Source organism: Coloeus monedula (genome assembly GCF_965178545.1).
Source record: "Coloeus monedula genome assembly, chromosome: 7".
NCBI lineage: Eukaryota > Metazoa > Chordata > Aves > Passeriformes > Corvidae > Coloeus > Coloeus monedula.
Window position 1 is genome coordinate 2,497,833 of NC_138787.1, and position 26,434 is coordinate 2,524,266.

Genomic DNA, 26,434 nt, shown 5'->3' on the forward strand with positions numbered 1-26,434 from the left:
TTAAGCTATGGCTGATCACAAGATTCTACACCTGAATTACGCACAGCTGAAAATAGATGTTTACTTGGGTCAGGCTGCAATTGCAGAGACTTCAGCTGTGCAGCTATATTTAGAGTAACAAAATGTTAATTAAGATCATCTCACTGGCAAGATCATTTCAGCAACGAAGCTGGCACAAAACCCAGGCTCTGCATTCAACAGCTGGTTTCTGCCTGCAGCATCTTGCTGCACAGCAGTGAACAGACAAAACAATCCCTAGGATACAGACACCTTGGAGTTAGGACAGCTTTTTCATACATCCCTGATTTGCACAGCGATGCTCTTGTAAAGTCAACTCCTTTCCAAAATAAAATAAAGGAGCATCTTATAAAACTGAAGGGCATTTGGTGCAAGCAGAATTAACACCCACCAAGCAAACATGATCACAACTCCTACACAGAATGACAGGGCCAAATATCTAGATGAGCTCTTGCATTGATTTTTGATTACACTGACAAGGGCAGCCTCACTCATTTTTCCATCACAAAAAGGAGTCACATGAATGGACATGTTAACAGACCACCCAAAATTTCTGCTGGAGGAAGGGTCAGTTGAATCGGACTAATAAACAGCAACAGTGACACCTAGTGCCGCTCTGATTTCAAAGTACTGGATCAGCAGAAACATTCCCAGCACTCCATTAAGTGCACACCACTATTTCTCCGGATAATACTTCAGGATGACTGACACACCTCACCCAAATTCTGCGGTCAAAAAGCATCTACAGAAAATGGGCATCTACAGAATGAGCTGGCAGGGGGATCCCAGCACATCTAACTCAAACCATTCAGTGCACTGCACATGGCAATGTTCTCATTTAAGCAGCTGCACAGTCTCAAACAAAAACAAGAAGTGCATATGACGTTTAAATAACTTTCCATGCAAATTCATCCACAAAACACAACTTTCTAGTCTAAAATGCACAGCAAATACTAATTTTGGATGGCTATTAAGACACTCACATGGAAATTTTAATTTATGAACTGTTTTTATTGACCAGCCTGCCAGCAAGAGCTTCAGAGTATACTTGTGTTAATAATAAAAGATCCAATTTCCACATATTTTAACATTCAAAGACTCAGACTCCTCCTTGTTAAACATCTTCAGGCATGCCTAGGTTTGAAGTTTTCCAGGAGCTTTAGATTGGTAACCTCTCTCTTCACCTCTGCAGAACCGAGCCATCAGCACCACGGAATACACAACCTGACAGGGCTGTAATGCAGTAATGCCCAGCCCAAGATTCCTCTCAGCAAATTAAACACGGTGGTCTGAGACTGGCTGACATGCAAGCAAAGATCTGAGTATTTCCTAACCTCACTCACTTTGGAAGGCCTTTTTTTGGAATCTGGTTGTCAAAACTCAGCCCAGTTTCTCCATCCTGTTAACAAAACAGCCACTATTACAGCCAGACTTTGACTCGAGGCTTTATTGGAATTCCTCTTGAATTACATTTCCTAAACACCAACACACAGAGAAACAAAAGCAACATGTTCAAAAAAATTACCTGGGGTTACAGTTAGTTGAAAGTAATGGAGCTTGTTTGGGTCAGGAAAATTCACTTTACATGTACCTGTGAAGCAAAAGAATAATTTACATCAGGCAATGAGTTTTCCACTGTTTGAGAAGCAAATAAATCCTCTTTCACACTCTTCAAGCTGACTCCCTGATTAACCCCCACCTTTCAGTCAAGTGATTTCCCAAAGTTCTGGAGCATCACAAACCAAACTCAAAGTTTTCACTCTCAGACGAGATGAATTTAATGAGAACAGTGACAATGAAGAACAAGTGTGGGGAAAAGGGAACAATCTGCTGGAACTGTCAGTGGTTTCAGTTCAACAGCTGCAAGCTCTCAGCATAACAGCCCTTTGTTTGCATTTGATGACACAACTCAAGTTGGCTTCTCATGCAGGAAAGTGGCCTTTCTTGACTGTGGCAGAGACAAGCTGGCTTGAGGAGATGAGTCTATCCATGGATATTTTATCGCCCATATTACGTAGTCTTTAGCTTCTTAACCCATCAAGCTGGCTGTTACTTTTCTATAGCCAAGGAGCTGAATAATGTCATACTTATAAATCCTATTTGCCTGAAAAAACCTAATGAGAACTGTACACAAATGCTAATAATGCACTCACATTGTAGTAACTAAAACCACACATTTTACAGGTATTTGTTACCCTATAACAGAACCTACACTGAAAAAACTTAACCTAAAATTACTGTGTAAATTCTCTATAACTGTCCTCAAGGAAGGCTTACGTCTCAAGTAAAATTCCAGGGCTAAAATCACATTATCTTGCCCTTTTTTTTTTTTTTTAAGAGAATATGGATCACTCTTAAAAAATTAATTTTCATGAGTATTTTCACTATTAACAGAGACATCAGGTTACACCTTGAACACTGAAGTGAAAAAACTGCAGGTTGACTTCATGTTCCCTGAGAGCTGAACTATTTGCTCTGCTCCTAAATCAGAATGTCCTGTTTTGAAAAGAAGAGAATAAAGAAAAAAACACGAGTGAGGACACTAATTGCACCCTTGAGTCCCAGGAACCTTTTGCCCGTGTTTAATTGAAAGTTTTGCTGCCACTCCCCAGCAATCAAATTATCAATAGTGCTTCCAAAGGACACTAATGAGGGTCCACCTCTCCACAGCCCCATAAGAGGGAAGCAACAGAGAAAACCTGTCCAAGCCAGTGTGGTGGAGCTTTGCACAGCTTTCCTTGGAGTTTAACAAATACCATTAGCATTCATACGTCAGTCAAAATGTTCACTTCAATGGTGCTTTCCCCCTTAAAATGCATACTATTAAATGTTATACTCACAAGGTAAATTAGCTTCAAGGTCTGCAACCTCTGTTGAAAAAAAAAAAAACCAAACCACAGTCATTATTATAATATGCAAGCATAAAGCCCTTCTTGAAGTCCGAATTGGCAGATCTAATTTAAACCACCCTGTAAATCCAATTTTACTTAAAAATATAATTAAGCTGCAGTAGAAGTTTATCTTGAAAGTTCTCTTTAAGCCACTCAATTCATTACTAAAAATGCTTATCTGCCATACAGACATGGCAAATGTATCCTTCTTTGATGGGGAATTCGGCTCTGCCAAGACTGAAGCGCCAGGGCTGCTACCACACAGAGCACTGGCATTTCCAAAGCACAGTTTGCTTTTGTCACTGATGTGCATTCTTATTCAATTAAAATTTCCTTGTATTTATTTCCTGAGCTTAAAAGTAATTCAGAAAAGAAAGGAAGCATCCTGACACTGTTCCACAGCCCCTAGGAAATGAAGTGTATTCCTAAGCCTGTCAAGTCACCTTCCCTGGGAGAACCCCTGCTTTTGTGTATTTTATTGAAGTCTTAATTACAACTACCTGTATTTCACATAAGTATGAAAGAGATGCATCAAGATAATCTCCCCCCGTTACTTCTAAAGTTCTAGGAAATCTAACTGAGTATATTTCTGGCATTTCCTGCAGTCTTATTTTCCACTTCTGACTTTGCTTTCAAGGCCTCCACAGACACAGCCCATTTATTTAGGCTGACGATGTGCAAGAGATTTCAACACCAACTCTCAAAACCACACATCTGAAGAAAACTGTCATTCAGAGTTCTTGGCACTGAACCCAAACTGATCCCATCACAACTCTCACTGACTCTCCAGAACTTTTCCTGCAATCCATGCTTACCAAACCTGACTGGTCTCTGCAGAGGGAATGACGCTTATCTGACTCCCACCTCCCTTGCGCTTGGCACACCCTGCATCTGCAACCTGCTACACCAAGAGAAAACAACCCACCAAAGCAAGCACCGTGCTTCACACTTAACTAAAAAATTCACAACTTCACTCATTTAAAATCCCACACTTGCAGCCAGAGCTGATTTAACCAAAGCCATGCACTGAAAGACAACACTGGAGCCACACTTCAGCTAAAGTACTGTCTTTACAACACACACAAAAATACAATTTCAGCTGTAATCAAGGACTTTATTTCAATTTTCCCCTCCTGGCTGATAAAAAAAGACAGAACAACCAACCCCCAAAGCTGCAGCTATAAAAATTTTTCATAAGATTATTCCCTCGCTCCTTTCTTAAATTTTTTTCACCAGCCTTTCATAGTGGGAGGCACATCAATATTCACTACAGGGCAAGCTTTAGGACCTGGTTCAATTATTTTAAGGTGTTGACTGCTTTCCTTTATTGCTTTCTGTCCTTGTGTGCTGTTCAGCTTAATGAATCCTGCCTGCCCTCTGCCTGATCCCAAAAAAAGGGGATCAGTAAGGGCACACCATGTTCAGTCCCAGCAATGGCTGAGCTGAGCAGCTCTGCAGAGCCAGGGCCTCACTTCTGCCTCCTGCAAGGTTCAGTAGAGAGTTTACAATCCGAGTTCCTTTGAAGTGTGAAAATTCCTGTAATGTGTTCACACTTCTGTGTTTCTCTCCATCTTGGCACAAGAATGAGCAGGTTTTCTTGTAAGAACATGAAAACAAAATGCTCACACTGAGGAGAAGGGAACGCTGTGCTCCTCCTCTGAAGGTGTGCAAACAGGCGGGAATGCTGTGCTCATAACAAATCCACACAAAAGTTTTGGAAACAAAGGCAAATGGCTTCTAATGAACTCTGCAACAAATCACTGAAACTAAGAATGAAACAACTTCACAAAGACAAAACAGATGAAGATCTGCTTCAATAATCTAAATGTTTAAAGCATCATTGAGTAAGGTTACTGATGTTTCTATTAATTGTGCCATATAAACAAATACTGGTGATTAACCAATTAACAAGCACATTTAACAGGCCAAAGCTCAGTGTTTCCAAATTCTGTGACTCTTTGGTAGTGACAACATTGACACTGGAACCATTTTTGTATGTTGCTGCTCAGAAAGCAAACATTTTTGACCAGAGCATTCAAGCTCCATTAAGATTCTGATGTTTTAACTTACACATTTTCTACATAAAGCAATACCTCTGGCATGAGCATTCTCTGGAAGAAAACGCCCCTTGTGCGGGCTGCCAACTTATTTAACAGAGATTTGTAAATAAGCAAAACATGGAAGTGACAATCAGAGCTCCAATGCACTGAACTTCCAAGAGCTCCAAAAGCTTCACTAAATTAAAGAACAAACTTAAAGGTTTTCTGAGCTCCTCTTTCAAAAAATGACTGTCACTACAGCTGAAGTGTGGAGAGAATTCAATTTGACTACTTTTCATGGTCATTTTGTGGAGAATCAGCATCTGTCTCTCAATTCACACTATTAAGATGATGAGACAACCAGAAAATCCAAGTCTCAGGAAACTCCAAATAGTCCATCTGGTGTTCCCAAAACCTTGTCATCTGTTGCAGGAGAAGCCCAAGTGGAGGTGTATTTGCAGAGTACTGCTCGACCCAGAAAGCACTTGCTTTGACAGTTCCAAATGCTATTTTAAACCATAAAAAAGGCAAGGCTTAAACTTAAACCCAACACAAACACCTGAAGAGTTGAATGCAAACAGATTATGTCTCAGAAGCAGCTCAGGAACTGTAGAGAAGAGAGAAAAGCTAAGCCTAACACAAGCAACCAGAGCTATTTATAAATGATTTCACAAACAATAACTCTCCCTTACCCATGACAGCTCTCGAGACGGAAATAGGAACACTCCTGCTGTGTGTAAAAGGCTTATGAATGTTCAATGCACACACCACAACCCCACTGCTCTGCTCCCTCACCTCCCCAAATCAGAATATAGCAGTGCTTTGTTTTGTGGACTACATCTTCCACAAAAATCAGGCTGTATGCTTCCTGCTGGAGTTTGGTTTTGGTTTTAAGTACACCAAATAAAATCATTACTTCCTCAACTGAACGTTCTCATCCACAGCAGTATTACTCCTCTCTGGTTTTGTTCAAAAAGCCCCCTCTCCTGTTGTAGTCCTTTAAGACTTCTAGCGATGAAGATGAAGATACCCTGACACTTATAAAAATTCCATTTTCTAAGTACTAATTCTAATATTCTATTAATTCTAGGAATGCTGTTTGCCTCCTAATTCTTACCCATCCATCTTTATAGCATTCCCTACTTCGCTCCTCTGAACTGTACAGACCAGAGTTAGAAAAAAAGTATTTTCTCCCCTCTCAACTTTCCTCGCCTGTTATTCTGAGGAGGAATATTACTATTTTTCAAGGCTCGAAGAAAGCAAATAAACTAATTTTTATCTACAATGGACTTTCACCTCACTTTCATTACCAGTTTCCCACTTCCATTCTCTCAGGCTTGTACAGAGGCACACATAAAATATTTTCTGGTTACATAAACAGGTTGTAAAAGCCACAGATATTGAAGACAACCAAGGAATAAACCTTGTTAACTCATTTTCATACATACTAAGTTATTTCAAGCTGCCACAATTAAACTAAGCACTGGTGGTAATATAAAACTGAATGATGCAGCTTAGGTGCACTACCAAAAACGCAGCATAAGGGACAACCTTTGTGATCCATGAGCTGCTCCTGCCATCCTGGCATGCTCTCTATCTTGAATTCAATTTAGCAGTCACTTTCATTATACACTATTAATCTTAAACACCACTTTGGATTGTCCTCGGCCCTTTTTAAATTTCAGAAAGGATCTGCCTTTCGAGCTCAGCACTGCATGCTCACCATCCTCGAGGAGCAGTCATGCAGCCCCTGCTCACAGCTTAATGAAGCTCCCCTTAGAGATGAACAGAACATTAGAAATTGCCTCTGCAGCACAGAACAAAATGAAAGCTGCTAAAGAGCTGCTAAAGCTGCTCTATTTTAATTTGGGTACTAGGCCTACAGAATTATGGCCTTACTCTCCAACTGAGCTGAGATGGAAATCCAGTGACAAGAGAATATCCAAATGACTCAGAATTACTTCCCAATATAAAACTTTAGGGGGTATGTCCATTCACAGTATGTCCATAAAATAACCCAAGTGTCCTGAGCCATGACTGATACCTGAATATGTAACATGAGCAATTAAAGGAACAACTTCGATAAACTAACAAAGGGCACCAGTATTTCAAAAGTAGCTTTTCCACAAAAGTGGAACCAAGTCTGTTTACCTTGCACCCATCAGTAAAGTCAAGGTCAGTGCCTGACACCACTATCTCAAATACCAACTGAGATGTTTCTTCACATTCATAGTGCAAATAGCTATCATACCTAAATTATCACTTATTTTTCCTACTTTCAGGCAGCATGCAGTTGGTCCACACCAAGTTTTTAAGGTTTGTAAGCATCACCTACACTTGTCAATGGCTGGGGTCATGGTCATCACTTTAATCAAAACAGCACTGATCTCCTGACCAGGCAGAGTACACAACACATCTGAGGACTGCAGGGTTATCGGTGTGACAACACATCCTTCAGAGATCCTGTATTGCTTTCCTGGACTGGACTCTCTATCAACACAAACAAGGCTGTCTTCAAATTACCTCCAGAGAAAAACCAGACACTGTCTGTGTCTGGACAATACCCTGAGCGAAGCTGGCAGACATCCGTCTGCAGGATTTATTAGACTATCCCCAATTTACCATGGAGCAGGAATAGGACAGTGGTGCTTCGCCACTGACAGAACACTCTGGGCCTTCTCTCATCTCCTCCTCCTCCCTTGCTGATGGCCAGGATTTCTCTTCTTTTATGTAGGACAGATTATTTTCTAATTTGTTGCCAGGATACTGACCAATTGGAGCCTTTCCCCCATTCTGCCACAGTCATCTGTTCGGTAACTCCAGCCTAAGCACGCACCAGTAACAACTTCTACTTACAGCTGTTCTTCCAGGCTCTAACGTTGGGATCCAATACAACAGCCTGAAGTTCAGCTGGGCTATTACAGTTCCATAGAATCAGGCAATAACAGGCACTGGAGCTGATCCAGCTGCAGCAGCATCACTGCTGTGTGCACACCTTTAGCAGGCAGCTCTGCACTCCCATTCAAACTCATTCCTGCAATCTTTACGTGACCTAGAAACACTCAACCGCAGAAAGTTCACCTTCACTCAGTCTCACACCGTAGATGCTGTTGCAGCTGATTTATCCTGAAGTGTTGGAGCAAATTCTAGAAACTTTTGTAAACAAATGGTCCAGATTTAGCTTGAGCAGCTTAAAACAGAACACCCCTAACAAGTCTTTGTCTCTCACTTTCAGCACTTACACTGGAACAATCTGCTTCTCCTGTCAGTTCCCATTTCACCCAGAAACCATCCTCAGCAGACTGACAGCTGCTCCTACAACTCTTTTGGGAGAGCATCGTGATTGTGGTGGTGGTGCTTCCCCCCCGTCTCAACCTCTGGCCTGCTCTGCAATTGCAGTAATTCCTGTCAGGCCCCGGCCTTTGCACAAGAGCTCGGTGGTGAAGCATTCCTGAACTGTACCAGGAACTCTTGCAAGGCTAAGGTGGGAGCAGCACTGACTGTGCCAGGAACTCCTGCTGCCTGGACAAGGTGGGAGACAGGAGTAGGAATAATCAGTCATTCCCTGATAGCTTTGGAACGTTCCTCTCCTGAATTACTGCCTGAGTGAAATGGTACCACCCTCACTTGAATTTCAAAAAACTCCAGTAATCTCCAAGAAGGCATTTAACAGGAGTATGTCATTGATTCTGGGGGGGAATTTTTTATTATGTATTCCCATGTATACATGGATAACCGTATGTGTGTGTGTTACCTCTGCACATTTGTCTGTGTATATATATATATATATACACACCTTTGTGTATGAGTGTATGACTTGAACACCCTATAAAACAGTATACATGTTATTATCTTGAATATGTGTTATGTTTATAGCTGATTAATAATTAATATAACGTTGAAGTGCTTTTATGATTAAGTTCTGCTAAATCTTTTACACATAACTGTGGAGTCTGAGCCTGAGGCTGGATTCAGCTGCACTGAGACTCCTCCCTGAGGAGTTTAGAAAGGAAAGGGGCTCATTCTGAACCCCCTGACTCAACCAAGTGTCTCCTTTAACTTTTCCCCCCTTACTCTCTTTTCATTCCAGCCTCTGCATATATGACTCTAAACTGATTCTAATTTGATTTTCCTTTATATGTATTATCCATGCAGTAAGCAGTAGCACAAACCTTGCCACCAACCTTTGTTGTGCTTTTGCAAATTTGTATTAGGGCAGATTTTCACCAACACCTTTGGCAGTGACTCTAAGTGACCTAAACCACTCATTTCACAGCAGGGATACAACTTCCATGCACAATCAGATCAGGATCCAGCACTCAATGCTTGTCAAAGCCATCTGAGCACTGACCTGCTTTTAACGTTTGTCAGTCTGGGACTGTTCAATACTTAGTCTGTGCTGGGTTGCTAACAACCACAACAATTACAATGTCAATATTAATTTTCTATAGCTTACATTCTCTTCCTCTCCTGCAGACTCGGGTATGGGTTTGAAAAACGTGATTGTTCTAAGGGTAGAGTAACGTTTCTTTGGCACCTCACGTGAAGGGTGTTTATTTTACACTGCTATCTTCCCCTCAAGTCTATACCTGTAGGTTAGGGAAAATCTCAGATTATATATATTTAGTAATTTGGCTTTGTAGCTTAGTCTGGTTAAAGAGCTTATTTCTCCTGCCTGAATCCTTTCCCCCGTCAGAACTGGAGTTAAATGAGGATTTCCAAACTGGAAGTGTAAGAGTGATCACAATCACAATTTACAGTATAGAAAAATTACCTGTCCTTACAACAATACAGAGAGAAAATTGCAGATACAACATTCCTACAGTCTAGTCCCTGCCAGTGCACCGAGGCAGCAGCACCTGCAGTGACACCTTGCTCCAGATACGTGACAGAATTTACCCCCATTTGGGGAAACACCATATGCAGTGCTAGTTAGGTACTATCAGTCAGGCAATTACACCTGCGTTGGTCTCAAATCATTTTGAAACAAGACCAGGAATTGTGGATTTCCTTTGACTGGCATGAATCCCTATAGTGGCAGCTGACACATCAACAGCAGTGTATTTGCTACTGGTCATTTTGAGCAGAAACATCAACCTAAACAACACATTCCTTGCCACTAACACTCAGCTATTACCAGAGGGAGTGAACCTGACTTTAAGCCATAATAACTGCAAGCTGTCAGCATTTACGGATTTTAAAATATAGTATTATCTATGCTACAAAAAAAAATTGAAGTCCAAGAAAGAGCTGTCCCTGATTTAACTATAAAATAGTTTAATTATTGTCTCATGAACTACCCCATTTACTCACAACTGCCATAAAGTAGGTTTGAGGCTTTTTTTTTTTCCACCAGCTGGTAAAAACCTACAGCAACCTTCCTAAAACATACCACATTGCAGTACAATCACTGATTTATTATTCTCAACTTCATACTCAACTTCTAGTGACTCCAGCCCTACAAAAATCTCTCTCTGCATTGCTTTTTTAAGCTTTTTAAAGGGTGCTGCCTCTGACCTGTGCCATTAAATTCCACCAAAATGCGGTTGTTACTTTCAGGATGGTCTTTCCTGTGACAGGCAGTTATGGTTTTGCTCAAAAACTAAATTCCTATCAAGGCCTCCTCCTCCAAGTTTAGTTACACTTATGTGGCAATTTTTTATCATGTTTTAATTGATGATGGACTGATTTTCAGCAGAGTAAGGAGGACACTTGCTTTGATTTTCATTATTCAATAAAAATAAGTGTCCTATAGGCAACAAGCTGCTGGAGATGAGATGTAGGTCAATACACTACACTAGTAATCCCAAGCAAAGTCACAAGCCATTTGAAAAACACTTGTGGGAATTTATATGCAATTTAGTGCTGTTTACTGGCAACATACCCCAACCCAGTAAATCCCAAAATATTTCAATATATTCCTTCACCTTTAACGAGTAACTTATCCCGGACAGACACTCTCCGAGTGGAGTCAGACGCTGGGTTGGATGCACGGGGGCCTCTGACACCATCATCCCGCTTCAGCTTGCTTGCCAGAGTTAGCATTACTGCTGCTTCCCACCTGGAACACAACGCGACAGCACGGACAGTCACCAAAAACCAGCCCCCGGCGAGGGGGGAGGAGCAAAACAAGTCACGGTTTGTTTGTTGAACAAGGAGTGAAGTACCATCATCAACACAGAACTGCCGCACACGGGTAACAGGGCTGTGACTGAAGGTGAGGATGGCCCACGGCACCTGAGGAATGAGCTTGTTCGAGCAGTGAATACTGAGGGAGTTTCAGTGCATTATGCCAAGAGGAAATTCAGTTTTCTGAAGAAAGGTCAGGCTGACAACATTCACAGCTGCCTCTTGGCTGGCCAAAAGAAAAAAAATAAAAAGGAGAAAGGGGAGGGATTACTGGAACAACTCTCAAACACTAGGAAGTGAGCTTTGGGACAGCTCCCATGGCACAGGAGAGGGACTGAAGCTGCAAACAGTGCAATTATCTACACAGCTGCACAGCGAGAACTCTTCACAGGGCAAAAACCTACACACAGAGGCTGAAATGGAAAGACACTTCTGCTGTGCCAGCCATCCACTCTAGAAGATAACTGCACAGATAAATTAATTACAGTAAAAGGTGGTCAGAATGCCAAAGTCATGAAGCCAAAACATCCAGTCTGCCATAGCTTAATACGTTTTGACACTACTCCCAGTTGAAGGCAACTCCTCCTTCTTTAACATTGCCTAAAACCAACACAATGCTGACAAAATCCAAACCCTTCAGGTCCCCAGCCACTAAAATGGTAGGAGAAATGATTATTCTTTTAGTCATATGAATTAATTCAACCAAATAAAGGGGGGGAAAATGCAAAAAGCCAGGGTATAATCTTTACTTGGAGGTTGAGAAGAACTTAACAGAAAAGTGAGCAACAAAGCTTAAAGAAAGGAAAACATTTATTTCACAAGAGTCCCTAACAGTAGGAAACTGTGGTGAAATTTACAACAAGGTCAAGCTCCCTGAAGCTGGCAAGTAATGCGTGTGTCAGCTTCAAGATGTGTGTTTAAACACAAAAGTAAAGTTCAGGGTAAATGTAAAATCCAGCTCGCTCAACTGAAACAAACCGTAGGTTTTATCCCAGAGAAAGAAAGAATAAGCAGAACAAAACAGTCCATTTTTCCCTGGAGAAGGAAAAAACGACAGCTGCTTTAAAAAAAAAAAAAAAAAAAAAAAAGGAAGAGGGAAGTAGGGGGTCTGAAAAGTAATGAACGCGGCCATAAATGCAAAAAAAAAAAAAAAAAAAAGAGAAAAAAACCCCCTGTAAACCGCACACCAGCTCTCCCCTCAAGAAAAGCCCCACCTTTTAGGTGCTCATTCTAAATAAATTCAACTTCGGTGGGCATTAAATGCCTAGACACCTTTACAGCTTATCCTAAAAGAACAGGAAACCCAAGACAAGCGTGACCAGCTTGGAAAAGAAATTATTCGCTTCAGCTATATCCCAAACTCTAATGGAACACAGCAAGAAAGCACTCACAAATCGCAGGTAAAGCTTTATCAAGGAGACAGAGAAGCAAGGCAGAGGTGCTGTGCTTATTTCTACGGAAGGGAGCAAGAGTCCCGGAATTCTCCCGCTCCTCCGGGAGGGGAGATAGCGGGGGCCAAAGAAGCCCCTCTGCAAGGCAAGGAGCTCGCGGGGAAGTGGGGCCGGGGACCCCACCGGGAGCCGAGGCCTGGCGGGTCGGCAGATGTGGAGACACCGGGAGCGGCCAGGCCCGAGCCGGGGACTGAGGGAAGGGAGCCAGTCCGGACGTACCTGAGCGGGGCGTCAGGGCCCGGCTGCCGCGGCCAACACCATCCCCGGCGCCGGCCCGGGGGGAGCGGCGGTGGCGGCTCCTCCTTCCTTCTCCTTCCTCCTCTTCCTCCTCCCTCAGCGGGGATCTCGCGAGAGTCCAGGCGGGGCCGGGAAGTGTCCCCGCTGGGCTCTCGCGAGAGTTTGGCGCGGTGGCGGGGAGGGCGTTTGCCGCCGGGAGGGCGGCGCCATGTTGGGGCTGGCCCTGAGGGGCCCCCCTCAGCCAACGCCGCCATATTGGGGCGCTCCGTCAGCAGCAGCGGGGTCTTGCAGAGCCTGAGGGAAATTGATGTCGTTTGAGTCATCTGTCCCCAGGCCTAATTTCCGCACCTTTTGTAAACGGAATCGCAGAATCATTAAGGTTAGGAAAGACCTCTGAGATCACCGAGTCCAACCTTTGCCGGATTTCCAACGTGTCAACCAGACTACGGCACCGAGTGCCGCATCCAGCCGTTCCTTAAACACCTTGGGGATGGTGAGCCCACTACCTTCCTGACCGGCCATTCCCAATAAATTCCATTCTTTTACTGTCTCCTCACACTGCTATGGAAATGGGGGTGATTCAGCTGCAATAAAAATTACGCTGAGTCTATGGCAAATAGCAACACACGAAGAGGGAGGCAAAAAAATAATTGCCAGGGTGATTTCAGGAGCAGAGCTTAACCAGGCTGCAGCGTTTGCCTTAGTGTCTGCTTAAATTAATCAACTATTTCGTACATTCCAGCAGCAGATGAGTGGAGGACTAGTGAATCAGACAGAACAGTCAATATTAATAATATGTCACTAATATCAATATGCAATAGTCAATCAGATGAAATAATTAGTCAGTCATACGGAAGCACAAGTCCATCAGATGGAATCTCTGTAAAAAATTATTGTAAGTGTGCGTTTAGTAGTGGAGGGTGAATACTGAGGTGTCATAACTACACTGACCAAAAACTTCAGAAATTTTCACAATTATGTAGTATCAGCCCTCCCATCCGTAAAATAGGTGCATAAACTTTAGTTCTTCCATTTGGTAGCTTCCACTAAATAAGGGAACCGAAACTTAGCCATTAGAGCAGCATCCAGGTTAGAAGGTGTGACAAGGCAAAGCTGGAGACCTGACACAAGGGAAGTTTGGCAGACAGCTACTGAAATACTCACTGCATCCTAAGCATTCACTGCAGTGATCCCACTACCCCTTCCCCAAAAAGAAATTGGAATTTAGCTTACTGGAATCTAGTTAAACCAGCACAGAACTGCTGCTTAGAGCCTTTTTGTCCCTCCTCAGGCTTTTCTCTCCAGATCCATGTATTGCTTGGATAACACAGCAGGTTTGGACAGAAATGTTCTGAAAACAATCTCCCCCCCACAGATGTTGGCTGTACACAGGTTCCAGAGAGGGATTTCTTGCAAGCCTTCGAAAGCGATGGGTGAAACTGGGAGCAGGGCCAGGAGGTGGGGTCCCAGAGCAGGCAGTGATGGCATCTGCCCGTTCCTGGGAGCCCAAAGTCACAGAGGCAAAGCGTTCCTGCAGCCTGGTGTTTTGAGAGATGAGCTGCGCCTCCTAACCAAACCCCGGCATCCATCGGGAATTCCAAACACGCCTCCGCGGGTTTCCCTGCCCTTGGGCGATACTCGCCCAAGGGCGTTTCCCTCTGGACGGGTTTTCATTGCCTCGGCTGCTGCTCCTGACATTAGATGGCAGCACATGGGTAGCACCTGGGGCATAGCCAAGCGACAGAATCTATTAAAGCCCTCCAAAAAACCCAATATCCAGGCTTTTTCTCCTCTCCCCAGATTAAACGCAATGAGGTTCCTTTCGGGCAATGTCCTTGGCAAGGATGTGCAGGCAATACCTGTGCTGTGGTATTGCAGAAAGGCATAGTAAAAACACGTGATGGCAGCTTACCTGCTTACGGTAGCTACTTTAGTTTTCACACTAAATAGCACGTAAGAAAATAGTTTACACAGGCAAGTATGCATAATATAGTCTTTAATAAATAGCAGGTAAAAAAATAGATTTCCTTAAAAACATTTTGAGAACCAGAAAAGCAAAGGCATCCTATAAATACGCATTTTCACGTTTTTTCAGGAAGGGCATTACTTTGCCTTCTCCCGAGCCAATAATTTAAAAGACTATGAAAAATAAAATAAAAAAAAAGTTTCCGGAGTTCGCATAAGTGAGGAAAAGGGTTCAATAGGAGGTACAGCGCAGGCGTTTCTCCCGGCCCTCCCGTGGGGGCGGTGCCGTGGGCTGGCATTCAGGGCGCTTCAGCACTTGTCCTGGAGGGCCGCGCACCGCAGGTTGTCCAGCACTTGTAGGGCGTGCAGGATGGTGGTGGCCCTCAGGCACGCCGTGCTCTCGGTGCTCTCGGTGCTGTCCTGCGGCGGGGAGAAAGGGCCGGTCAGCACTGAAGTGGGGCTGCAGCGGGCCCCGCAGCCGTGCGCTCGCTGCCACGCCAGGAGCCGTCACCCCGCTGGCCTGACTTACCGCCCGCATGGCCGCTTGCAGCTTGTGCAGCCAGTGCCTCAGTCTGCCCGAGGGCTGATGCGAAGGATCCACCTGCAAGGAGAGCGGCTGGCTAAGGAGCAGCCCCGCGGCGCGGCCGCCAGCACCGGGACCGCTGAGCTGGCCCGGGGCAGGGCTTTGGGCGAGGCACTCACACAGCTCCGCACATCCTCCCGCGCCTGGGTGAAGAAGTCCAGGGGCCGCCGGCGCACCTCGGCGAAGCTGGGCACAGCGGGGAGCTCCAGCATGGCGGTGGTGAGGTTCAGTTCGGCCGCCACCAGCACCACTCGGTCGGACATCTGTGGGCGGGAGTGTCCTGGTTAGGGACCCGAAGCACCAGGGCTGGCAGATGGGGGTCTCGAGGACCTGCCCAGGGGTTCAGGGGACCGGCTGACAGGAGAGGTGTCCCCCCTTCTTACAGCATCACTTCACACGTACCGGCAAGTCTACTGCATTCCATTTCCGGTGGAAGAGCCTGGTGTTGCATTTGTGGTTGTTCACCTGGAGGCATAAAACAAGAAAGAGACTGAAAAACTCGCATCGTGACTTCTGGCAATGCTGTACAGCCCTGGCCAGCTTTGAGGGGTTTGAAACCAGGACAAAATTTGGCCCAGCATCCTTCATGTCCCCAGACACCCTTGGAAAACATCTTCCTCATCACCAAACTGCTGCAGAAAACATGCACCTTGTCACTCAGGTCTTGAATTCAGCATCCCCTCTCCCTTGCCCCCTGCCACCCCACTGTCCCCTGTTGCCAGCAGTACTCACAAACTCTTTTCTCATCTTGTCCACAGCCTTCTGTTCCTCGGGTGCAATGTTCTGGTACTTGGACAGCCTGCAGCCCTTCCTCAGGGTGTCATGGGGAAAGGCAGCCCCCAGGCTGACCCCCAGCACCAGCACGAGCAGTGGGGTGAGGCTGAGGCACAGCATTTTGTCAAGGAGAGCTTGACAGTCAGCGATGGATTATGATGGATGAGGCTGCGGTGCCAGATGCCAGAGAGGTGGACTCCAGGCAGGATTCGCTAAATTTCTGATGCAGAGATGCCTGACAGGTGCCACGGGTGGCTTGTTCAGATGTGGAGCTGCTGGACTGGTGGCTGTCCCAGGGAGCTGCTTCACCTTGCTCACTGTGGCTGCCTTGCTGCTCCATCTCCAGCTTTTTATTCCTGCCTGGTGCTTTCATATTCGTAGGAAAACCCAGCACTGGTAGAGCTGGAAACAAGAAAATGAAAGTGGTGGAGGGAATCTCCGCTCTGTTACCTGCACTGCTGCCTCCAGCCCTGCTGCCTGCTCCGCCTCCGCCTGGGATGCTGGGGGATGCTCGGGCTGCTTCCAGCACACACACCCTGCGAGGGGGCTGGGGGGGACGCTGCTGTCAGGCTGAGTGGCTGACAAATGGGGGGGACACCAGCATGACCCAGCCCCACCCCACGCTGAAAGCTGCGGGAGACACCTGGGGACAGCAGGTTCCAGGGGGACAGGAGGGCTTTGGTGCCTCCTGGGCGGCAGCAGGAGTTCATCCCTCAGTTTCCCCGTGGGAAAGGCCATGTTGGGGAGGGGGCACTGCACAGTCCAGGCTGCAGGCATGAGCTTTATGTCTGTGTTATCCTGAGGAACTAGGCTCACCACCAAAGCAGGGAAAAAGGTGAAAGCAGAAGTACTTCCACCTGAAGTTTTCCTGGTGGGACACACAGTTGTGGAGGGAGATGTGGATGAGCAAGGCTGCCACCCTACAAGCCACTGGAGCTGGCTGGGGTTTCCTCCCTGTTTAGCCTGGACACACAGGCAGGGTGTATTGACATCCCTCTGCTGACAGAATGGTTCGGCACACTGTCCTTCCCTCAAAGGAACCTCCTGTGGTGGCTGCTGTGCTTTTAGTCTCACGCATTCATCAAGCATTAAATATAAAAGATTAGGGCAATACCTGGATCTAAGAAGCAAAGACAGTAACAAAGTAACAGGCATAAGTGCACTTTGCAGGGCCTTGCACAGTGGCCACAGAACACTCCAGGAGGAACCAATTTTTAATGTTCATATTTGGAACTAAGGGGCGGATTTGAAAGAGTCCGAGAAAAGCAGAAAAGTTCTTGTGTAAGCATGTGTAAAGGTACACCTGTGGGTGAGCAGAGTGGCATGGATGTGGTCATGGAGGTGGGCTGGGACCTCTTGACATCGTCCAATCCAACCCTTGCTCTGGCAGGATCAGCTGGCACAGGTTGCCCAGGACAGTGACCAATTCTGAGTACCTCCAAGGATGGAGTGGACACTTCATAACCTCTCTGTTTTTCTTGTGTTCAGATGGACTTCCCCTGGTTCAGCTTGTGCTGTGCTGTCATTAAGCACCACCAAGAGCCCCCAAGGCTCCTCTCTCAGCCTTTCCTCATACCAGAGATGTTCCTGTCCCTCATCTTCATGAACTTGACTGGACTCCTTCCAGTCCCTGCCACATCTCTTTCCCACTGAGGAGGCCAAAATTGGACCTAGCACTTCAGGGGTGGCCTCACCAATGCTGAGAAGAGGGGAGGAAGCGCCTTCCTCAGCCTTCTGGAAACACTCCCCCCAGTGCAGCCCTGGATACTATTCACCTTCTTTCCCACCAGGACACCTTCCTGGCTCGTGTTTAACCTGGTGCCCACCAGAACCCCCAGGTCCTTTTCTGCCGTGCTTCTTTCTATCCAGGCAGCCCCAACATGTCCCGGTGCATGGGGTTGTTCCTCCTCAGGTGCGGGACTTTGCCCTTCCCCTTGCTGAGCTTCTGAGGTTCCCATCAGCCCATTTCTCCAGCTTGTTGAGGTTCCTGTGGACAGCAGCACCATGACACAGCTAGGTCATCCACTTCTCCCAGTTTGGTGTCACCACTGAACTTGGTACAGAGAGAGTCCCCTGTGCCTCATCATCCAGATCATGAATGAAGAGGTCGAGTAGGACTAGCTGTTGACTCACAGGGTCCATCCAGCCCTTCCTGAGCCCTTCCCCTACTCCAGCATGCAGCCCAGAGGGCTCAGGTCTTTCCTGGAAAACCATGGTGGAGATGAAAAATGGGAGTGGGCAGCATGGATTGGAGAGTGGTTCATTCCACTTTGTCCAAAGCACAGACACAGCTTGGAGAAGAGCCAGGACAGCAAAATGTGGTGCTGAAGCCCCAGAGTGTGGTGGGCATAGGTTTTCAAGTCATGGTGTGGCCAGTGGACCAGGCTGCCACCCAGGCACTCATGCCAGCCTCCCTCACAACAGCAGGTTAGGTGAGGTCAGTGATTAAAAGCCTGAGCCTGGCGTGTGCTGGGGTCCCTTGTTCGCCCTCTTGGTGAACAGGACAAGGCCTCTGTCTTTCCTTTCCCTCCCATTGAAGAAACCCACAGAAGATTAATTTTTATTCAACACAACAAAGTTCACGTTCAATTTAATTGTGAAATACAAGTCCAAACCAGCATAAATAACTCCACTTCTGTCATCCCAAGAGACACAGCTCAGTTGGAATAGAGGGCACCTTAGCAGAAAATCCCAACAGATGTAAAATAAACGTGGCCCCCAGTGAAAGAGGGGTGATCCACCACCACCCACTGTCCCACACCCCCAATCCCTGCCAAGACACTTTGGGGCCACCGGGTCACCGAGCAGCACCACATCCTCGTGGGACAGCTTTGGCTCCTGTTTCCCATCACTGTGGCTTTTCTCTCCCAGGTGTCATTTCTGTTTGGAGAAGTAAAGCGAAACCTCATCTCTTCACACATGCAAAAGGAAATTCAGAGGCACCAAAGAAAAGCGAAAGCTGCGGGGCGAAGCCGGGCCATGAGCACAGCCCCCAGCACTCATGGTGGCTGGGATGGAGGGATGAGGATCTCTCCTGGGGGCCTTGCTCAGGTATTTGTGCCACCCCCAGCCATAGCCGAGCCCCCAGGTGCCTGGGATGGGGTCCTGCCATCACGGGCTCTGGTGTGCACCTTGCACAGCGATATCACGCTCCACCATAGCCCAGCCAGCAAAGCATGGCTGCATTTGCCACAGCTCCTCCAAACCGTGCCAGTGCCAGCTCCTGCCCTGGCACCGGAGAGTTCCCCAAAGCCAGCACAGGCTGGGGACATCCCACTGTGCCCAGCAGAGTCTGCAGGGCACTGGGGACCCACAGTTGTTCCAGTCCCAGCTGCCAATGGTGCTGTGCCCCGAGAGCAGCTCAGACGGCGATGATGGAGCACCTTCCTCAGGTTCACCCAGCCTGAAGGCTGGAGCCACTCGAGCTTGCTTGGAGCAAGAAATTCCAGGTGTGTGGGATTTCCAGGTGCGAGAACAAAAGTGAAACCTGACTGTGGATGGGGCTGGCATCAGCACTGGGTGAGGCAATCGCTCTATGGTGACTCATTGGCTCCTTCGTGTCACAAGCGTGGGAAAGCTGTTTGCCACAAGCCAAGCCACTGGAGTGGGTAAGGATGAGCCCAGATGGCTCCTGACCCCAGTGGGCCCGTCTGGGAGGAAGTGACTCCTGCTAAACTGACTACTCTGGGTAAAGAAGACAGAAAGAACAGAAAGCGTGCCCCAAAACAGCCAGCTTTAAAAATAAAACCTCCAGGTGACACGTGGGAGTCCTGCCCATGGCCCAATGGTGCTGGGACAGGGGACATCAGGTGGGCTCTGCTCATCAGTCATCACTGGACCTGTCCCTGCCAGCCCAGGATGCCAGTGCCACCAACGTCCCCCAGCCCCACTCCATCCCCCAGAACCCTTCAGCACCGCCCAGCATGCGTGAGCTGCAGCAGCCACCTCGAGGGCTCTGCTGCAACACCGTGCACGGTGGTGATGCAATCCCTGGCGTTACCTCATGGCTGGGCACCCACTGCACCATGCCAGTGCAGGGAGGGGAAGACTTTTAATTTAAATTACAGACATAATTAGCAAGCAGATTCAAACTTGTTTTAAACTTAAAGCCTTTTTGCCAGCACTGTAGAGACACAGGATGTCCCCTCTTGGGGGACCCCTCCCTACCCTGCAATGTCTGTGGGGATGCACCTCACAGGGACGAGCCCTGCCACCAGAGCTGGGGCTTCCCCGGCCCAGGCAGCCAGACAGGCCCTTGGCATCGCAGTAATGGTGTCACCCCGTGCTGTCCCGGGCAGGAGAGACCCCCTCACTCTCACCCACCACGGAAGGCCTGCTGGCTGCTGCTGGCCCATACCCCACCTGCACCTGGAGCAGCCCCTCAGGCAGTGACAGCAGGGCTTGATCCAGTATTGCTGCTCCAGCAGATGGCCATGGACAGAGAGATCAGCCTCCCAGCCATGATGGGCTTCTCACGCCATAGCTGTCCTCCCGAGACCCCATCACCCTCCTGGGGCACACAGTAGGGGCAAAGCCTTTGCTCCCCACCCTGGGCAAGCTGAGGGGAGCTCAGTCAGGACCCTGAGAGCCCAGGACCTCAGCAGAAGTACCTCCAGCCCCCTTCAGCCCCCTCCAGGTGCACTCTCTTAGGCAGGGAAGAGAGATGGCACTTTGCCTTTCTTAAGAATGCACTGACGTAGAACAGAGTGAGGGCACAGCCCTTCCCATGGTTTCAGGGAAGCTTTCTTGCCAAGGACAGGAATTACAGGAAAGGGAAAGATCCATGCAATGGCTGGGCCTGGACCTGAAATAGCCAGAAAGCAAACAGGAGGTGACCTGTGCCAGGGTGTGCCCAGCCCCCTTGCCCCTCCCCAAAATGCAGCCTCTAATCTTCCCTTTGCAGCATGGGTGGGTGATAGGGGCACAAACCTGCTCTCCTTCAGCAGTGATCCCATAAAGGCTCCTGAGCTGTGCTGAGGGGCCTCACTAGGGCCAAGGCAGTCCTGGGGGAGGTAAGGTGCTGATACACCTACACCAGCCAGCAAGGCATCAGGGATGGGGGCACATTGTGGGTGAGAACAGCCCCTTTCCAGGGCAGCCTTCAAAGACAGTGCCCAGGTCCTCACTCAGGGGCAGGGAAAGGGGTCAATGGCCCTTCCTACCCAAAACCCACCTTCCCCATGGAGCAGAAGGGCACTGAGGGCATCAGGACAGCCAATGCAGCACAGTTCTTTCCAGCCCAGTGGGTGCTCCACAGCCTCTTTGTAAAACAGGAGCCACAGGCAACATTTTCTCAGCTTGATTTTTAATTGTTATTAATGTAAGAAATGCAGTGAGCTTCTCAGCTGTGAATCTCTTCCCCATATTATCAAACCAGCAGTCCAAAACAGGACCCTTCCAGTGCCAAGAGAGCAGCACTGGGCAGACTGCAGGACCAAGGTGGACAGGACCCTGAGGGGCATAAAATCCCATCTGCTTTCCACAGACCAAAATTTCAATCACCAAAATCAGCACCAATCTTCCCAAGGAATACAAGCGGTTACAAGCAGGGTTTTAGGAGATAGCCCACCTTCTCCCTCCATTGTAGCACCACATCAGGAGAAGAGTTTGCTCTCTCAGCACTCCTTGCACCCCAGCACACAGACATGCCTCACCCAGAACTCCACTGGGGTCTCACGAGAAGAAACTCCCATTGTCTCCAGCATCCTGAAAGGAGAAGCAGAGGAAGGGTCTCACCCTGCCCAGACAGCTCCCACCTGAGCAACACCCACAACCACAGACAGGTCTTTTCCACCCACAGCACAGAGGTGGGGATGGCAAATGCTTCCAACTGCTGCACAAGGGTTGTTCTGGTCAGTGAATAAGTGAGCTGGATGCCTCCCCTTCCCAGCAGGCCCTTGTTGGGGCTAAAACAGATGGGTGAAGATGCAACCACCAATATTTTTCATGCCCTTTGCTAGATGAAGCAAGGTAAAGCAACTCAAGATAGTCTCATGTCAGAGGTTTCCTGGATACATCAGTGCAAGCACATCCTACAGCTACATAGACTTAAAATTTAAGGATCTGCTGTTTAACCCCTGACAAGTATCCACCCCTGGGGGAAAGGAGGGAGCACATCCCTGCACACTCACTTGCAGCTTTGAAGGGGCCTGCACAACCTCCCTCTGCATGCACTGTATAGGACAGGTCCTCTAGATCCTGCTTGTTTTCCCAAGCGGTTTCCTCACCTCTTTTCAGTCTCTTGGAGGAGGGACACTGCAGCTTTAGGGTCATTCTTCATAAAGGTTTGATATGGAGAGGCAGACTCCATGTAACCAACCACACCCTCAACAGTCATGGGAATTTGATCATAGATATCAGTGATTCTACAAGAGACACGGGGAAGAAAGGAGCATTTGCAAGTTGAATCTCAAAGGCAGGGGAGCACGGACAACAGATTGACATAGTGGTGAATAAAGTATCTGGCACCATCAGAGGTGGTTCTGCTCACCTCTTCTTGTCTGGGAATGGCAGGGCCTCGAAGATCTCTTTGTAGTCTTCCAAGACATATTTTAGTCTATTATGTGCGTATTTTAAAATCGTGTCCCAGCACTGTAAAGACAGTGTATTAAAAACAAACACAAAACCACGTGAAGTTCTCAACTGCCACTCAGGTTTGGGCCTACATCTGATACATTCATACGTGTCCTTTTTTTAAAAACTACTTGTTGCATTAAAATACACCAACATCTTACAATACATCTTGCTTAGCGTCAAGAATTCAAGGATCCTATTATAGAAATAAGGGTCCTGTCCTCCCTACACAGCTCTTACTCACAGTGGAAAGTCTCCTTTTATCCAATTGTTAAAACACCCTTTGTCACAAAAGATTACTAAAAAAAAGACCTCTTCCCAACAGTTTCTACTTCCCATTCTTTTCACTGTGATCAGGGCAACAGGAAAAGTCTCTTGGACAATACCAGCCCCCAAACCTGCTCTGGCACCCTTCTCACCCCCACCAGAGTCTGCCCTGTCAGTCCTCACTCGTCTCTCCTCATGATCCAGCCAGCCCTGTGTGGGAACCTCTAAATCCTGCCTCAGCCTTATCCCTGCGTTTACTCATCCTTCTTCCCCATCCTGCATTAGGATTTGAAGTGCCATACCCCCTCAGTCCCACTGCTTTTCTCTCTGCATCCAAGTGCTACACATCTCCCCCATCCTGAGGTTTTCCCAGCTCACCTCCCTGAAGATTTTGGTGAGCTTTTCGGAGCAGTCTCCATAGCGCAGGCTCATGTCCACGGTGTAGGTGCTGAGGGCCACGCAGCCGCCCGGCTTCACCACCCGCTCGGCCTCCCTCATGAACTTGGCAATATCAAACCAGTGAGCGGCCGTGAATGAAGTCAGGACATCCACAGAGGCATCCTGGAATGGCAGCTCCTCCGCAGGGCACACACTGCAAGGAGCAAGGGAAAAAGCCACGTGCGATGTGGTGTAGGAACCCAGAGTGCCAAGAATATTTCTCTGCCTGTTTTGAAGGCTTTTTACCCCCCTGAACAACACTGTTTTAACCTCCAACCTTGGAAAAAACTGCCTACAATCAGGCAAGAACTAGAAAATACAGTGGTGTGAATTAGGTGATAGACTACTGTGTAAGATTGTCACAGGCTGAAAAATTTAGAGGTTTTGGGCTTCTCTTTGTAGTAAATAGATAAGAGCAAAAAACATCAAAATGGAGGATTGTTGTTTTTCTCCAAACATTCTTCTTTTACTACTCCATATTCTGCAGTAAAAGTAATCTGGGATAATTGGACACAGAATTCCACAGCTCCTGGCCATGTTACTGAATAATTGGTAGGAAAGTAAAAATAATATAAGTTTTTAGTAACCATTGGTTAAATTATCTTTAAAAGGCTGTGTAAATCTTGATAATCGGACTTCTCTCCTGCTTTCTGTGCTCTGTGTTGAACCTGGGTCACACTGGTGGCTCTGTTTCTCTGATAAGACTTAAGAAACAACTATCTGGCAGCTCTGAAACGCCAGGAAAAGTCTCACTTTATCTTTTGGAACTCCTTGCAAGGACTTCAAAAATATTCTCTCCCATCAGGAGGGATTTGATTTACAGCACGGTTCAGGGTGAATATGGGAATTACAGAGTAGGACATGAAGTCAGGGAGTATTTTTTTGATGGTTTGGGATGCAAGACCATGGCTGCTGGAAGTCTAGGATAATGCCTATTCACACCAGGAATTCCATCAAATGAAATCTTTGGTGCCAACTGGCTCTTGCAACAGTGCTACTCACAAACCACCATCTCCATGTGAGGACCCCAATTTTGCCTTCAGCTGAGCGTGCCCTCCTGACACTCACAGGTAGGAGATGTTGGGCATGCAGGGCGTGTCCTTGGCCTCCTGGATCTGCGCTTCGCTGATGTCCGTCCCCACCACCTTCTTGAAGTGCTCCCCAAGGAAGTGGGTGCCTTGCCCAGACCCACAGCCAACATCCACCGCCAGCTCTGCAGGGATCACCTTCTGCAGGGAGGAGTAGATGTGTCTCAGTGAGCAGCCACCCAGTTCCTGTTCTTTTACCCCATTCCTTCCCCAGCACCCGCTCAGGAACAGCCTTGGCATGGCAGAACCTGCAGAAAGCCTCTTCTTGGCCCCCATGTGGCCTTTAAGCCCTGCTGATTTATCTTTCCCTGAGGCACCAACCAAGGCGACACTCCCAGCTTGTAAACACTGCCACCCACAATTAAATACTCCTTGGATTTTTCCTACAGCCTGGCCATACCGCACTCACCTTTTCCTGCAGGTAGGAGAGGATGGCCTGCTGCAACTCTTTGCCTGGTGCAAACCTGTATTTCTGGTAGACGACCGCATGCTGTCTGCCCTCGAACATCTGGGTGGCCATGCTTGGCTGACCTGGCACCTGGCAGGAGGCAGCAAGCCGGGGATGTCACACGACACCAGACTCCTGCCGCTTCCTTAGCCCGTGACCGCAGGCACTGAAGCCTTCAGTTCCCCGCAGGGCCCCGGGGAGGACTTTGCCCGTGAGGCTTCAGCAAGGGAGCGTGAACCTGCTCTCCAAGAGTCCCTCCCACAGCCCTAAGCTAATACCAGGAACAAACCAGCGGCGTCCGACAGGAAAAGCTTTCCAGGTTTTTACACACTCCATAAGGAGTGTTTAACTCCTTTGCTTCCCCCACCCACCCGGGTGTTTTCTCAAGTAAATCACCATTGCTGGAATATCTGTGAATTTGGTGGTGACCGAGCAGCGAAGCTGGAAACTACCAGTAGAACAGGGTTTTTTTTGTTTTAAGGAAATACGTGTTTTAGTATTAGCAACACAATCCCAACTCCACCTTGCGCTTTCTGAACCATCTGCTGGTATTCGGCCCTTCTCGCCCAGGAGCCACTCAAAGTCTCTCGCCCCACCGAGCCCATCACCACGCGTGGAGGCGAGCGGAGCCCTTCGGCCTCCGCACAGCTCAGCCCCGGGGAGCCACGGCAGCTCTCCAGGCACGGCGCTCCCCCGTCACCCCCGGGCGCTCCCGGCGCGGAGCCCGGGCTCATCACGGCGCGCCGGAACGCTCCCGGCCGCATCCTGTTTGTGTCGGTGCCCGAGCAGGCGCCGTCCGAGGCAGCGGCAGCTCCCAGGGCCCACCCCGAGCACTGCTAGGAGGGCTCCGTGCCCCCTTTCTCGGGGAAGGACACCCGCTCGTGTGCCGGCAGCGAGCGAGGTGGGCAGAGGGCTCAAGGGCAGCGAGTTTATCGAGCACAAATATATCGGAGATCAAGAATTATTTTGCCTTCACGCAGGAAGAGATGCTCAACCAGCTCAGGGCTGGAGCTCGGAGCAGGGAAGAGCAGCGCTGCCTGGCGGGATCCTCCCAGTGCTTTCCGTGCGCTCAGAGGACTCTTCTCCCCGCAGCCACCCCCGCTCCTTACCGTCGGCAGCACCCTCAACAGCGGCTCCCAGCACCTCCCAGTCCAGAGCTGCGGGGCCGGGACGAAGGGGAAGGCGGGGGAAAGCGAGGAACGGCCAACGCCGCCCCCGGTACCGCCCGCCTCGGCAGCGTAGCTCCGCTGCTCCCCCTGCCCAGCCGGGGCGGTGTCGGGGGGCAAAATCCAGAAGGCAAGTTCAGGAGGCTCGATCGCAGCGACATCTTGGAGCCCCAGAGCCGAGCCTTGGCCTTCACGCAGTTCTGTGCTTACTAATTACAGCTTTCGAAATGCCTACGGATCCTGGGAGTGCTCGGCAGCCTCCACATCTCAGGAAGCAGATGCAGAGCCCAGAAGATGCTGCAAGGTAGCAGAACAGAGGTCAAATGCTGCAGGCAGCCAAAGATATGCCTACAGAGCTCTGTCTGTG

The 26,434-nt window shown here is 48.1% G+C and overlaps 2 protein-coding genes across 6 annotated transcripts in view; both read right to left on the bottom strand.

Moving 5' to 3' along the window:
• The window catches only part of UBE2F (ubiquitin conjugating enzyme E2 F (putative)), a 55,566-nt gene extending 42,705 nt beyond the window's left edge, over window positions 1-12,861 (bottom strand). For all 3 annotated transcript variants that reach the window (XR_014226592.1, XR_014226593.1, XM_082285464.1), the window contains exons 1-4: window positions 12,748-12,861; window positions 10,876-11,009; window positions 2,859-2,888; window positions 1,544-1,609 (exon numbers count right to left, since the gene is read on the bottom strand). Coding sequence is in view for 1 of the 3 variants with exons in the window: in XM_082285464.1 (XP_082141590.1) it covers window positions 1,544-1,609; window positions 2,859-2,888; window positions 10,876-10,993 (214 nt within the window). In the remaining 2 variants the exon portion in view is untranslated. The remainder of the gene's footprint in view (window positions 1-1,543; window positions 1,610-2,858; window positions 2,889-10,875; window positions 11,010-12,747) is intronic.
• Window positions 12,862-21,411: 8,550 nt separating this feature from the next.
• Window positions 21,412-26,063, bottom strand: LOC309575249 (putative methyltransferase). 3 transcript variants are annotated; one of them, XM_082285579.1, is made up of 8 exons: window positions 26,011-26,063; window positions 24,863-24,991; window positions 24,434-24,594; window positions 23,306-23,519; window positions 22,578-22,678; window positions 22,315-22,452; window positions 21,657-21,793; window positions 21,516-21,538 (listed from the first exon to the last, which is right to left on the bottom strand). In XM_082285579.1, the coding sequence occupies exons 2-7, from the start codon at window positions 24,971-24,973 to the stop codon at window positions 21,703-21,705; spliced, it is 816 nt and encodes a 271-aa protein (XP_082141705.1). In that variant the 5' UTR covers window positions 24,974-24,991; window positions 26,011-26,063; the 3' UTR covers window positions 21,516-21,538; window positions 21,657-21,702. The 3 variants fall into 3 exon arrangements, with proteins under 3 accessions (XP_082141703.1, XP_082141704.1, XP_082141705.1); XM_082285577.1 differs by having other exon boundaries at window positions 21,412-21,793; XM_082285578.1 differs by lacking the exon at window positions 26,011-26,063 and adding an exon at window positions 25,425-25,601 and having other exon boundaries at window positions 21,412-21,793.
• Between the last annotated feature and the right edge of the window lie 371 nt (window positions 26,064-26,434).

Excerpts from the sequence above, each read along its gene's own strand:
- LOC309575249 (XM_082285577.1), bottom strand. The coding sequence starts at position 24,973 with ATGGCCACCCAGATGTTCGAGGGCAGACAGCATGCGGTCGTCTACCAG. Across the intron at positions 24,595-24,862 it reads TCTCCTACCTGCAGGAAAAG|AAGGTGATCCCTGCAGAGCT; the intron begins GTGAGTGCGGTA and ends TCCTCCCTGCAG. Across the intron at positions 22,453-22,577 it reads CCATTCCCAGACAAGAAGAG|AATCACTGATATCTATGATC; the intron begins GTGAGCAGAACC and ends TGTCTCTTGTAG.